The sequence below is a fragment of the Nymphalis io genome, chromosome 10 (genome assembly GCF_905147045.1).
Source record: "Nymphalis io chromosome 10, ilAglIoxx1.1, whole genome shotgun sequence".
NCBI lineage: Eukaryota > Metazoa > Arthropoda > Insecta > Lepidoptera > Nymphalidae > Nymphalis > Nymphalis io.
In genome coordinates, this window is record NC_065897.1 from 8,198,857 (window position 1) to 8,213,431 (window position 14,575).

General features: G+C 31.7%; 2 protein-coding genes across 3 annotated transcripts; one reads left to right on the top strand and one right to left on the bottom strand.

The window, feature by feature from the left end:
• The first annotated feature begins 300 nt into the window (after positions 1–300).
• Positions 301–2,752, top strand: LOC126771065 (splicing factor U2af 38 kDa subunit). The gene is made up of 5 exons (XM_050490752.1): positions 301–571; positions 774–928; positions 1,263–1,420; positions 1,618–1,817; positions 1,948–2,752. The coding sequence occupies exons 1-5, from the start codon at positions 528–530 to the stop codon at positions 2,072–2,074; spliced, it is 684 nt and encodes a 227-aa protein (XP_050346709.1). The 5' UTR covers positions 301–527; the 3' UTR covers positions 2,075–2,752.
• A 6-nt stretch (positions 2,753–2,758) lies between these two features.
• LOC126771055 (juvenile hormone esterase-like) lies at positions 2,759–12,426 on the bottom strand. 2 transcript variants are annotated; one of them, XM_050490739.1, is made up of 4 exons: positions 12,338–12,426; positions 5,354–5,492; positions 3,143–4,434; positions 2,759–3,054 (listed from the first exon to the last, which is right to left on the bottom strand). In XM_050490739.1, exons 2-4 carry the CDS (start codon positions 5,477–5,479, stop codon positions 2,895–2,897), a joined length of 1,578 nt encoding a protein of 525 aa, XP_050346696.1. In that variant the 5' UTR covers positions 5,480–5,492; positions 12,338–12,426; the 3' UTR covers positions 2,759–2,894. The 2 variants fall into 2 exon arrangements, with proteins under 2 accessions (XP_050346696.1, XP_050346695.1); XM_050490738.1 differs by lacking the exon at positions 12,338–12,426 and adding an exon at positions 5,762–5,880.
• Between the last annotated feature and the right edge of the window lie 2,149 nt (positions 12,427–14,575).

Genomic DNA, 14,575 nt, shown 5'->3' on the forward strand with positions numbered 1-14,575 from the left:
CGCCAAATCTTTAAAAATGCCACTTTAACTATGTGTTAAACCATGCATCTTGCTTTTGATCACTGAAAATTCTTGTCTATATTATGCAGGAAAGAAAATTTTAAACCTCTCTAAAAATGATTGTTTTCTCCATTTTTTGACAGACATTTTATTAGGTTTATTTGATTGGAAATAATGGTTTAATTGACGATGAATCATTTTATCTGTGGAGTCCACAGATTATATAACTGACACTGTATAACTTGGATACTGGATAGCATACATGTATTATCTATGCTGGATAGTGAAGTATGTTGATCTCCCCTCCCCGCTCCCGACGCTGGCACTAAGTAATGGCTGTAATGGCGAGTGGTGAATTAAGTAAATAATTTTTAGTTCCAATGTAATTGAGCTAGATTTATTCGGTTAAATGTTATTGATATGAGTAACTTATTTTTTTTATAAGTGGAATTTAAACATTTCTCGTTATTTAAAACAAATTCAAATTAATATTAGGATACATTTGTATGTTATTATAATTTACTAACATGGCCGAGTATTTGGCGGCTATATTTGGTACTGAAAAGGACAAGTAAGTTTATTATATTTTAGTAATTTACAAATACTTGCAGTTCTTTTGTTATTTAATTGATTAAATATTAATCTTATTTTTTTTTTGGTACATAGATAAAAGTTATCTTTAAGGTTATGTTGCTATATAGATGTCGAGTATTCCATATAGATGTATAAATACGTCAACATTTATCTATCTATTAATATAAAAAAATTTACAGAGTCAATTGCTCGTTTTACTTTAAAATTGGAGCTTGTCGACATGGAGATCGGTGTTCACGAATTCATAATAAGCCCACTTTCTCTCAAACAGTTTTGTTACAAAATTTGTATGTAAATCCTCAAAATTCTGCTAAATCTGCGGATGGAAGTCATTGTAAGTATCTTCTCATTACATTTTAGTTGCGTTACATAAAATTTTTAATGATAAGAATCCTTTTGAAATCAGACAATATCAGCGCCTTCGGACTTTTTCAAGAGGCAAATTAATTTTAATAGAAAAGCCTGTTTTTACGCTCTTCGTAACATTAATATATTTAATTCACAAATCAGTGTATAGGAAAACATTATATATTGTTCATTACAAATAAATATGTAACTGGCATATTCAACATATATATAAATGTCATTAAGAGATTTTGATTTTTTAATTGAAAAAAATTAGCATTTAATAATTTTTGGATATTTTTTTAATTTTTTTTTTGTTTTAGTGGTTGTGGCAAATGTTTCTGATGAGGAAATGCAAGAGCATTATGACAATTTCTTTGAAGATGTGTTTGTCGAGTGTGAAGACAAATATGGAGAAATAGAGGAAATGAATGTTTGTGATAATCTTGGCGATCACTTAGTTGGCAATGTGTACATTAAGGTAAATTAATATTTATCAAATTACTATTTAATTATATGGTAGTAAATATGAATTTTCTTATTTGATAAGAATTGATTGTTTGTATTGTAAAAAGTACAAAAACATTTAATTTAATTTTTTAATAACTGCTATTGCTATTTGTTCACAAATTGTGAATGTAAACACTCGCTTAATATTTGGTATGTAAATAATTTCAGTTTCGTCGTGAAGAAGATGCAGAGAAGGCTGTTAACGATCTTAACAACCGCTGGTTTGGTGGTCGGCCTGTATATGCAGAGCTATCACCTGTGACAGATTTTCGTGAGGCGTGCTGCCGCCAGTATGAGATGGGGGAGTGTACTAGAAGTGGTTTTTGCAACTTTATGCACCTTAAACCTATTTCAAGGGAGCTTCGGAGGTAATGTGATAATCATTTCAGAATATTACATTGTAAATTATTATAAATTATTGTTATGATAGTGATTAATAATTTTTCGGGGGGAATTATTTTACTCCTGGAATGAAAACAAAATCTGAATATTTCTCAGATACCTGTACGCGCGACGTAAAGGTGGTCGCCGCTCCCGCAGCCGATCGCGCGATCGCCGTCGCCGCTCGCGCTCGCGTGAGCGTCGCCGCGAGCCCCCGCGCAACTCGCGCTCCGGACGATACTAATTCACTATATCTGATAACTTGTGCGCTTTTCCTATCATGGCTCTGGTAATTAAGTATAAAATGGGAACTATAATTGCGAGTCTTTTAAAAATTTACAGTAATCAAGGAGTTACTTCTAAAAGTTATGTCATTCAGGTTAAAGCGCACAATAACCCGACGATTTGTATTCAGAATACAGCATCCATAGTTGAATTTTTTATAAAAATTTTAAATTTAGAAATTTAAGGCTTCAAATATTATAAAAATAAGACCATTTGTTTGCAGAATAATATTTTTTCTTCTGTTTGCAACGTTGGTATCATATAAATGTATACTGCAATATCTTTGAAAAGGTCACATGTAATACAAGATTTAAATTTTATAATAGTAACACAAAAACCTATAATAAGGCACTAAAGAGCCGCTTTGGTTCGGATTGTGCGAAAAGTCTTGTTCTTACTTTAATTAATTTAGGGAAGTAAAATAATTTGTGAGTGTTTGACAGTTTTATGTAATTATAAATATTTTCTTTTCGTTTTTTTTTTCTAAACAATAAGTTAAAAATAGTACTAAATTATTCACAATTACAATGGAGATTGTCTTGTGGTATTGCCGTACACATTATTATATCATACAATCTAAAAACTACAACAACAAATACATTGTATTACATTTATTATAAGTATATTCCACTATAAAGTTTTTTTTTTTTAATTCGAGAATAATGTTAATGCATTATACTTTAACATTAAAAAGTTAGTATATTGATAAAATTAGGATAAGTTTTTCATATTTACACTTGAATCATTATTACTTTCCAGGTGTATAAGACAAAAATAATTCAGGGCAAAACAGTTTCCTCGAAAATATTTTCCCAAAAATTCATATTCTCTGCGTCAATATTCGAAATACAGTTTAGGGTCTTGTCAATTACAAAGCACTCGCGTTCTTTGTCTGTAAACTGTTTCCACTCAACCGCTATATTCGTGGACGTAGGATTTCTAAAAAAAAAAAAATTAAAAAAAAATTATAGTCCTGCAATTTACTTATGTACATTACATGAAAAGTACTTTTTTATCGGTTACATACCCTGTTGAAGCAAAGTTATACCATAATTGGACGAAGTTTTCTACAACATGTTTCGATTCTTCTGTCATTGGAATATCAAAACAGGTGATATTAAAAAGGTACGGAAGGTCGTCCGCGTGACAAACTCCAGGTATAAATTGCATATTGTATATTTTTTTTGTAAAGTTTCTGTCCGTTTCAACCGTCATTTTATACAAATACACGGGCGTGGACGAGAAGTTGTAATAACGTGCGAGTCTAGTAATATTGTACGCGAACAGCTTGTCTGTTTCCAAATTAACCACTTCTTTAATCATATCTGCATTCAATTGTTTGCCCTTAAAATAATACTTGCGAATTTTATCATCAGCGTCCTGTAATTTTGCTATGTCGAATTTTAGTTTTAGTTCTCTCGGTACCACAGCGCCTAGAGTTGTTAAAAAATCCAAAGTCGCAGGGAAACTTCTTCCTAACTCTATTCCTTCTCCCGAAGTATACCCTACAATTAAAGGTACTTTTGCAAAACACCCTCTTTTAACAAGATCAATCGGAGATTCTGTGATAAATTTTTCAACATTCAGTTCAGATTTTTCTATAACAGGCGCGAAAAATATGCCGTCTGTGATATCTCTGTGATTAGTTTCGACTAAGGGCAATTTAATATTGACTAATGAAGACACTGGGACATTCCTTAAGAATTCCAACAACTCGGCCGTATCTTCGGTGTCTTTACCTAACAGTCTTCCTAGCTGAAACGCTCGCTGTCGACCGTATATACTGTAGGCCCAATCATTAAGGCAAACGCCGCTTTGACATATTGCTTTGTTGAATAGCCCAGTGCTCATTTTAGAAAGTAAGTGAAATGAAACCGATGCAGCGCCAGCACTGCAGCCGAAGATCGTTATGTTATTCGTATCGCCTCCAAACGCACCTATGTTATTTTTGACCCATTGCAGCGCAGCCACTTGATCTTTTAAACCTGCGTTACCAGGAACCTCTTCGTTATCAAGACATAAAAATCCAAGGACTTCCAATCGGTAATTTATTGTTACCAGGATAACGTCGTGCTTCATAAAAAAATCCGGACCATAAAAATCGGAGTTTCCAGATCCCGTGTAATAAGCGCCACCGTGGATCCATACCATCACGGGCAATGGGGTCGAGGGCCGGACCGATTTAGAATATATATTAAGGTAAAGACAATCTTCGCTGCCAGCCTCAATACTTTGTAAACGTTCATTAAATTGAGGACACACAGGCCCATGCTCTGATGCATCACGAATACCTTGCCATGGCTCTGGGGGTTGCGGGGCCTGTTATATAAAAAACATTCTATTCTATTTCTATATGAAATTTGAATTCAATTCTATTTGAAAAGAAAACAGTACACAGATAGACAATTCAGTTAATATTGTGTATTTGTTTGTTTTTACTATATAGTGTAAGGTTCGTATATATATCATATAATATAACAATTGAAAGATCAACGTCAAAATACTTTAGCCTGTTTATAATTTTGTTTTATTATTCATAATGGTAGCCTAAAATTCGGGATTATAATATTTAATAGCATTCAGAAATCATAGATTATATTCTCTTTGGCGACTAGATTGTCATGAGTACATAGTACAATATACATCTATAGAGTATTGAAAAATAAAATAAAAAAATAAAATTGAAAATATGCACATTTAAATATAAATTTTGATAAAAGATTTAATATAAGAACAAAAGAGCCTTTTAGATAAACAAAAATTTTAAAAACTTGTCTACCCTCGCATCTAAACAAGTTTCTAATACTTAATTACGTTGTATTTTAGAACTCTAGTTTCAAAAGCGAGAAACATGTAAACGTGGTGAAAAGGATAAAATAGGTATGTATAGACTAAGGAAATATGAGCTAAGGTTTTTTAATGTTAAAAAGAAACTAGGAGTTTTGTCGATTCAAGTGCCAGTAAAATTATGAAGTGGGGTCAAAGATGACTATTGCGTATACTGCACTTTTGTTTTCATAAAATTTACCATATATTGTGGAATAGACCAATGCGTCCCCGTAGATGTGAATTTATATATACTGAAGCTAACAAACTAAAGGTTAAAAGGCTAGGAGTGATTTACATATTAGGTAATATCATGATTTGTGCTAAATTCCTTAAAAACAAATTAGCAATGTCTCCGAGCCACAAATGATAAAACAAGTATGGAATAATGATTGTTTGTATACTGGCATACCTTGAATCTTAATGGTCCGAGCGGCGGCTTTGCATATGGAATTCCTTTAAACGAAACATATATGCCATCGTTACTGCCACACAGAACTCCTTTTACCTTTCCTTGTTCAATTTCTATAACTGCCATTTTTAGAATTATTCTGTAACATTTAATGTTTTAATCAATTATATCACTACCACAATTTGGTCTGTTGCCAAAAACCGCATTTGATAACCTTGTAAGTAAATACAAAATATGTGTCTATATATATCGCAAGTGAATAATTGATAAAACAAACAATGTTTCAATGCAATATTATATACTTTAATAAAAAGAATGACACCAATCCATTTTAAGGAATTCTTAATATTCCTATCGAGCTTGTATTAGGAGTAGGGACGAAAATAGCTTAAGGATTCAGAATCGAACCTGCGACATTTAGGTAACAACGCTACGCGGCCTGCAACACGCTGCGCTATGGAGGTTGAAAGAGTGTGGTAAGTGACTGATGTCTTTATTTGCGTTTCAATCATCTGTGGATACTCCGAAGTAAAGGTGGACAAATTCAAATGTCCGTTTCTAAAGCGGCGTTTTTTAAAATTCGAGTGTAGATGTATTCATTTACGTACCAGATAATTTTAATTACTTATAAAAATTAAAAAACTTGTAGATAAGGGTTAATATAAGCTTATTTTTGTAAAAAAGCATTTTAACAAAATATCTACTTTGCTCCCATCGATTTAGTGGTGTGTTAATATATCCTTTTCAAAATATACGACATAGTACTTATAATAAATTGTTTGAAGTACAAGACAATAAAAACTGTAAACAACGGCGTTTATATATAAATAACACTTTCGTACATATATACGTTCTAACGTATATATGTACGAAAGTGAAGTTAGAAAATATTTTTACAAGAAAATAAAATTAAAACGTTAATAAATTTAATAGTCTAGCTTATGTATGTATATATATGTGCATACGTTATTACATATGATAGATAATATTTATGTCCTTAATATTTATAAAAGAAAATTTCAATGTAACGTATCCAAATAATTTCATAACGTAATTTTTTTAAGCCTACCCAATTTCGATCAGCAATACCACAATAGTGTTGGAAGGTGGAAACTACCTAATGATTAATAAGTATTTCGTTTCGTATTTTGGCAAGAAGGAAATGTTTAGTTGTGTACGTAATACATTTTTAGATTATATTTATATACTAACTGTGCCCACGGCTTAACCAGCGCATAACTTAAATAAATCACTAAGAGTAGACTTATAATATTTCAGTATATACAACATATTTAATTTTATTTTCGTGGAATATTGGTATTTATTAGTTTTCGCCGCACAAGGATTTAGATAGGGCGACATACAATTGGCCATAATAAAAGCAGTATTCCCTTAAATCTATTCCGACTTACTAGAACGCATTCCCCTTTGATTTATTTATAGAGACTGGAAACGATACCTTCACAGGAAATTAAATCCTTAAATTAAAACCTTTTAAAACTGAAAGGTAAATAGGGGAAGGTAGCCCCAAAGCACGTAAGTTAACGTTTGTGGTATAATAAAAAACCACTATATAATACACACATAAGTATTTTAATGTTATATGTATTTAATACGCCTCAGTTTATAGTCATAAAACTTAAAACAAATTTTAAAAAAATCTTACAATTTCATAATAATAATTATTTTTGAACTGCATTTTCCCATGGGGGGGCAAGCAGGTATATTAAGTATATATATTATATTTGCCTTGCCTACCCGCTTTGGGGCCTTATTGATCTATATGTGTAATGATCTATATATATATATATATATATATATATATATATATATATATATATTTTTCTTATATAAATATTAAGGACATAAATATATATATATATATATATATATATATATATATAGATCATTACTATCGCTATATATATATATATATATATATAGCGATCAATTACATCAACCTTTAATAAACCCTTTTAGATACATTTAAATTAACATTTTATGATCTTCAATAAACAAACCAAGTTCGCCTACTTAGTCTCTTCTTAAGATTGACATGAAAGATGAAGGATTCTGTGCTGATTCCAGAACAATTTTTAGCATCAACGTTTTCAAAAGTCATGTCTTGATCTTCCTGCATTTGAAATAGTCAATAATCCTGACTCCATTCGTTTCCTACGATTCTGATCTAAATTCTCACCTACGTGAGGCTGTACGATCAGAATCAATCAAATAGGCTCTTTTGTGATGAGACCAGCAGCGAGTGTCTTGGATATATTATATAGGCAGACAGATTGGCTTCAGCATCAAAGCCTCTATTTAAAGGGGTCGATCCGTAAATTCTCAAAAAAGAAGATCCATTTAGCGTTGTGCGAACTAACCGCTTTTAAATAGGCCTCCCCAAGCAATCTTCAATCGGGTATACCCGCTTTACCCAACGCGATTTTTTTTTTATTTCTAGATACCTAACCTACAAATCGAAACTAAATGACCAACTATTTTTGAAGAAAAGTGCAGTTAATTACTACTTAATAATCATAGAATAATCATAGACATCCAGCATACACGGTTTTTGATTATTCGTTTTTTAAAAATACTCAAATATTTATGAAAATGAAATTAAAAAGATTATTGTTTTGCCTTGAAAACTTTCAGTGCACTTGCACAACTGTACAAGCTCGTCTGGGTAGGTATCTCCCACTCATCAGATTTTCTACAAGAACACAGCAATATATTGTATACTTTGTATTGCTGTGTTCTGGTTTAAAGGGTGAACAAGCCAGTGTTATTACAGGCACAAAGGACATAACATCTTAGTTCCCAAGGTTGTTTCATGGGGGTAACGCGTAATATGTTTTTCCTGCATTAAATAGAAAGGTATACTCGCTTTGGGCTGTATACCCGCTTTGAGCAACTATCATCTTTGCGTATTTAAAAAATAAGTACCTATTTATTATAAACTAACTGACACAACAAATATATATATATATACGTATAAACTTTAACTTGCAAAGTTATTTACAAACCGAAAACAAATACTTAAGTATTTTCAAACAACCTACTCAACCTGTTGAAATATGTCAAAACTATAAAAACTGTCTATAATCTTATCTCGATATCTTTCATATGAATTAATCCCATGTTTATAAAAACGACTTCGTAAATAATGCATTATTTTACAAAAAAAAAATTTATTATACAAAAGGTTATAGTGAGTCAACCTTAAAAGATAGACATATGCTATCACTGACTTTTTTTAGAACCTTTCAAGAGGAACAATTCCGTCATACATGATTGTTGTGTAACTTTAACCGTTTGCGCAGCGCACGCAACGAATGCTCTCAAATGGAATAAATTTTTCCCGTTTTTGCAACATTTTTCATTGATGCTCCGCTCCTATTGCTCGTAGCGTGATGTTATATAGGTTCTCGATTAATGGGCTATCCAACAATAAAATAATTTTTAAATTAGAATAAGAGTAGTTCCTGAAATAAACAAACAAACAACTCTTCAACTTTATAATATTAGTAAAGATAAATAGTCAAGTTTTCAGATAAATAGTAAAGTTTTCAGTGAGTTAGTTTTGTTTAATCTGAATACTTTGTAATAAAAAAAATGTGTGCACTTGGACATTTACAGCATTAACAATGACGTGGATGACGATTTATACAGACTTCCATACAAACATTTATTCTTTACCTACATTTACGCCCGAGCGAAGCCGCGGACAATAACTGGTTAAGTATTTAGTATCGAAAAACAAAAGAAATCTGTTTTATAAATCCGTAATATGTACAGTTTCTTTTAATAAGCTACTACTACTACTACTTGGGCAGTTGACGGTCAGTTTGCTTATTAGCTATATAAGATCAACTATCTACGTCAACATTAGCCGGCTTGCTATGACTTTTGTATTTGCAACGCTACCTCCCGACCAAATCTTTACTGCCGATTATTGTTGTCGTACTTTAAAATATGTTAGCAATTACAAAGAAAAATTTCATCCGGCGTACTATGACTTTATTTTTCACATTATTTTAGAAGTTCATGTGCCTAGCTGACGCATAAACCCCCCTCCACTTTACAGCTGACGATTATTTTCCAGCTCAGTATAATGTTAACACAGCCGGCGTACTATTACTTTTTTAAATGCAACGCACTACCTCCCGGACCATCAATGCTATAGGCAACAGTGAAGCAATCGGTGCAAATTGTCCAGTATAAGCAGAAACCTATTTAATATGACTGATCATATAGATCTAAGCTCAACTTACATTGAAACAATTTAAATATCTGAAACTGTCCATTTTTTAACTTTGTTTTATTTAAATATATAAACTTTTAATCATCATTTTACAAACTATAATTTATAGGAAGCTAAAGTTTTAAGCCAATACAACTGAACAGTTATTTTAATATCATTTTTATCGAATAATTGTTCGACATGCTTTTTTAAAGTGTCATTTTTTTATTTATAAGGCGATTGAAATGAAACAAAAACTCAATTTTAAATGAAGTTTGCCGCAATACTTTAGTGAAAACCGCACCCAAATCAGTTATGCCGTTTATGTTTTTTGGCAAGGTGCCTAGTGATCAAAAAACAGGTGAATCATAACTGATTGAGAATTCAAGCTCAGGCAAGCACCACTGAATTTTCGAGTGCTTAATTTGTGTAAATATTTCGGTGGTGAATGATATTTTTACCATTTGGGAATCCAGCAACTCATATCGGACTAGCGTAGTAGAATAAGCTTAAAACTTTTGCCTCAAAAGAAAAGCCTTTAATTTAATCTTTTTAGATGCTGTAACATTTATTGCCAAGATCATTTACAAAAACTAAGTTAAACAAAAACAGAATTGCAATCTACAAATCGTCCTTACAAATTCATAATTCGACCCTTGAAAGGCAATCCTCACTATAGCGACATTAAGAAAACTTTAGACGAGTGAATCAAAGTTCAAATCTTTGAAAAACAAAACTTTTAAATTCGCCTAATTGTTCGATTTTTTTTTAATGGCCGTCAAAGAAATATTTGTTAGCCTTTTAAAACTGAAAGGTAAATCTGTGTATTAACAAATATTAATATTAGGTAGTTAGTTGGTAGGTAATTTATAGCTTTTGTATTAAGTAACTAAAAATGTTAATTCTAATCTCTATTTAAGGTAACTATAAAATCAGTCTTCTTTATTTATAAAGAGTAGTAGGTATTAATTATAAAATTAGTTTACTACCACTTTGCTGTATTGCAATTTCTTCCTTTGACAATCTAATCTGCAGTCGATATCAATTAGATGTTTATCGTGTAGAACACATATATTCCCGCAATATATGTATATAATCTGGTCTTTGAAAATAAGTAAACGAGTACCTAAATTTAAACAAATTAAAATATTGATGGTATTTTTTCATGTAAATTATTATATATATTATTAAATGTTATGTAAAATATTACAAGAATTTTCAGAAATTGTGATGCGATTAAAACGGCTTGACGGTATTGAAATTATAAGATGGTAACAATGAAGCAACAAGAACTAATAAAGTTGTAATATAAGTGTATTCTAATTCAAATTATGATATAAATATTATATTACATGAAATAATCGTAACTGAAACATAAATTAAAATTAGAACCGGAAATTGACGCTATATTAGATGCATACAGATGCATTTAAAATATGGACAAATTTTGTCTATTTTAAAAAAGGGACTTTTTTATTCTGTAATACCTAGTACTAACTTCCAAAGAATAGCTGCAGATATAATATTATAGAAGAGTAAGTATTCCTTAAGGAATTGCAAAATTTAGTAGAGACATCCCCAGCATTAGTTCTCGGTCAACGGCGCTGTCGTTAGCACTTTTTTTTTTTTTTTTAATAGAATAGGAAGGTGGACGAGCATATGGGCCACCTGATGGTAAGTGGTCACCAAACGCCCTTAGACATTGGCATTGTAAGAAATGTCAACCATCGCTTATAGCCAATGCGCCACCAACCTTGGGAACTAAGATTTTATGTCCCTTGTGCCTGTAATTACACTGGCTCACTCACCCTTCAAACCGGAACACAACAATATCAAGTATTGCTGTTTTGCGGTAGAATATCTAAAGAGTGGGTGGTACCTACCCAGACGAGCTTACACAAAGCCCTACCACCAGTACTACTACTACTATTCTATTTTCGTCAATATTCTTTGGTACTTTTTCTCATGAATAACTTAAGAGGTGGGTAACTGACTACCTTTTTTAAAAAAAAAAACAACTAGTACCTATATACCTATTTTTATATGTGACGATGATGCTAATGATGTCATTCTGACAGTTTCCGTCAACTTCAAAATAGGATTAGATTGACTGCGCAGAATACTACGAGACTACGAGTATATTGAACAAGTCTATTCTCTCGCTCCACAATCCGGTGGGATGGTAAAGGCGACACGATTGGAACAAGTTCAGGCGTAGGACCTACGGCTTCACGTGTATTCGATACACGCGTTTTTTAACACGTTCTATTTCCAAACTCCGGGCTGCTACTGAGTCTTCCTTGACAGGAAAACCCAATCACATTTTAATGGCCCGACCTGGAAATGATCTCAGTACTTTTACAACCTTATAAACAAGCCACTCGAGGCAGTTATAAAAGTAGTAAGATTATATTTTAAAGCTTAGACTACGTAGGCAGATACTATAATTTGTCGTCGCGTTTTTAGTCAGTTATGTCAAAAATGATCAGAAAGTTGTTCAAAATACAAGGATCAAGGCAATTGGCAAAGACAGGTATTGGCAGGGCAGGCGCGGATACTTCGGAATCCATGATAAATCAAAATACACATTATATGAAATCCAAGTGAATTATTAATTATAATATATCCTTGATCTTCATACAACTGCAGGTAAATATTTTATCAATAAACTTTTACAAAGCCTGATCTTATATTTTCTTAAATAATTGTAACCAATAAAATAAAGCAAATGTGGTACTTACTTGTACTTAACAACAAGTTTCACTTAAAACTGAACTAGCTAAAACTGGCTAAATTTATACTGAAAACAATGGTGAGATACCTACGTTTTATCTTAGAAAGATAACTTATGTTATCTGTATTTTACTGTGTCTATAATTAATTCTGTTGATACTAGTGATGGACTGATTATGAATTTTACCGAATACGACTATTCGGTAAAAAATACCGAAGACAATATTCAGGAAACTTCTTTCTAACTATGTTACTTTGCGGTAAAATATTGAGTGGAAGAAAATATCTCATATTTCGATAAAATTATTCGTTATTATTGGAGACTAACTGTGCCCGAGGTTTTGCCCGCGTAAAATTAATAGTAATAAAGAAATTACTAAGAGCAGACTTATAATATTTCAGTACATACAACATTTTTCGTTTTATTTTCGTGGGATATTAGTCTTTATTAGTTTTCGCCATACCTGGATCTAAATAGGGCAACATACAAATAGCCATGAGAAAAATAGCACTTAAATCTATTCCGACATACTTTTATGTCTTTCCCTGTGCTTTATTTATTGTAACTGCAAACGAATGTTCACAGGAAATTTTGTCCTTTTAAAACTTAAAGGTAAATCTTTGTATCTTAAAAAATAGGTACTTATTATCAACTAAACGACTAGGAGGTGATTTCGCGCTTAAGATGCCATCTGAACCGATTTCTAAAGATATTTGTGATGATAAAACGCTCACTTTGAGTCAAACTACACCGTTTGCTATCTCAAATTGTCCTGTTCTCTTTCGAAATACGTCTTCAAGATAATGGATATAAAAAGATTCAGAGTATTCCATGTAAATAGTCGATTTTCCGATAATATCGTCTCAATTCTGCACAGCCTAAGCGAGTCTTTGTTGGTCTTAGTATATAGTTGGACAACACTTATAGACTTAAGTCACCTTAACCGCAATGGTTGAAGATGTAAGTTTTCATTTAACTACGTCTTAATTGATACTGTCATTCTATACTATATGGGCGCATCCGTACTATTTAGCCATATCTCATTAAGTGTTCAAAATTTCGTTTCACTCTAAATTATCAAAGTATCACATTTTTGAGAAACCTGCGACTCTGGGACTTTTTAAAGATATCAAATGTGCTGATAACTCTAGTAATGCGTCTACCATGTGATATCTTAATTCAATAAAAGTCTAAACATATTAAATTTACACTAACATCAGTTTTATTTTCTAAACAGTACAATACGACCTGACACTATATGATTACGATATATGATACGAGCGAGAGCGAGAAAAGAACAAGAGGCGCGCGCGTGCCAATAATGAACGAGGTCAGACCGAAGAGGTATCGACAGTCGTCTTTGATTTGTTTTATATAAGTAACAGTATATACAATTAATATATTGATAAATTGTCTTTTATTGATCTTTTATTTGCATTTGTAAAATATAGCCGTTTCGAAGACTACCCCGAACAAACAGACCTAGACATATAAATAAACGGACAAAAATAAAAAACAAACATTGTTTTGGTAACTCTCAAATAGCCATATAAATTTAAAAGGAGGCAGTTATTTTGAAGTTACAGACAGATTCTTCAATTTTATTCACTTTAATAGATTTATTTATAAATTTACTAGTAGGTATCCTAATTATATAGTAATTCAGCTTAGATGCATGCTTTTTTAGTTTTTGTCCACTTCCTTTTTTTAAATTCGTCCATTTTTATATAATTTAACTTTATTGTTTTTTAATTTAGCCTTTTCTTCGAATATTACGACCGCTTAAAAATCTGTTGTATGTAGATAAATGTTTACTTAAAAAAACAATTTGCCTTGAAGGGGAAAAGAAAGGGGAGTGAACCCTCGTCCTTGCGGCAAAATGAGAGTCTTGCAAATATATATTCCTTAGGGACAAAGGGGAGTTGGAAATTGAAACTGGTGATGTGAAAGTGCTTTTATTACATCTTATACGATCCCGCAGGCAATTCATATGTTGCATTTCTATGATAATGTTTTTTAGGGTACGAGGAATTTTATTGTTTACGGTCTGTGGGAGTCGGTAGAAATATATTTCGCCTCATTGATTTCCTGTTGATGATTTTCTTTTATCGTTGTATTATTTTTTCAAATAAATTATTATATTTATATAAGATAAGTCTCGATAAAATGCGTAAGTTACGTAATATGTATTTGTAATTTTATAACGATATGTATACTGATTTTGCGTAGAGTTGCAACGAATATA

Bases quoted from the DNA above. Each gene is read 5' to 3' on its own strand.
- LOC126771055 (XM_050490738.1), bottom strand. From the start codon at position 5,865: ATGATTGAAACGCAAATAAAGACATCAGTCACTTACCACACTCTTTCA. The intron at 5,493-5,761 runs GTTCGATTCTGA...TAAATGTTACAG, and splicing joins TTGTTACCTAAATGTCGCAG to AATAATTCTAAAAATGGCAG. The intron at 4,435-5,353 runs GTATGCCAGTAT...TTTATATAACAG, and splicing joins TCGGACCATTAAGATTCAAG to GCCCCGCAACCCCCAGAGCC.
- LOC126771065 (XM_050490752.1), top strand. From the start codon at position 528: ATGGCCGAGTATTTGGCGGCTATATTTGGTACTGAAAAGGACAA. The intron at 929-1,262 runs GTAAGTATCTTC...TTTTTGTTTTAG, and splicing joins ATCTGCGGATGGAAGTCATT to TGGTTGTGGCAAATGTTTCT. The intron at 1,421-1,617 runs GTAAATTAATAT...AAATAATTTCAG, and splicing joins TTGGCAATGTGTACATTAAG to TTTCGTCGTGAAGAAGATGC.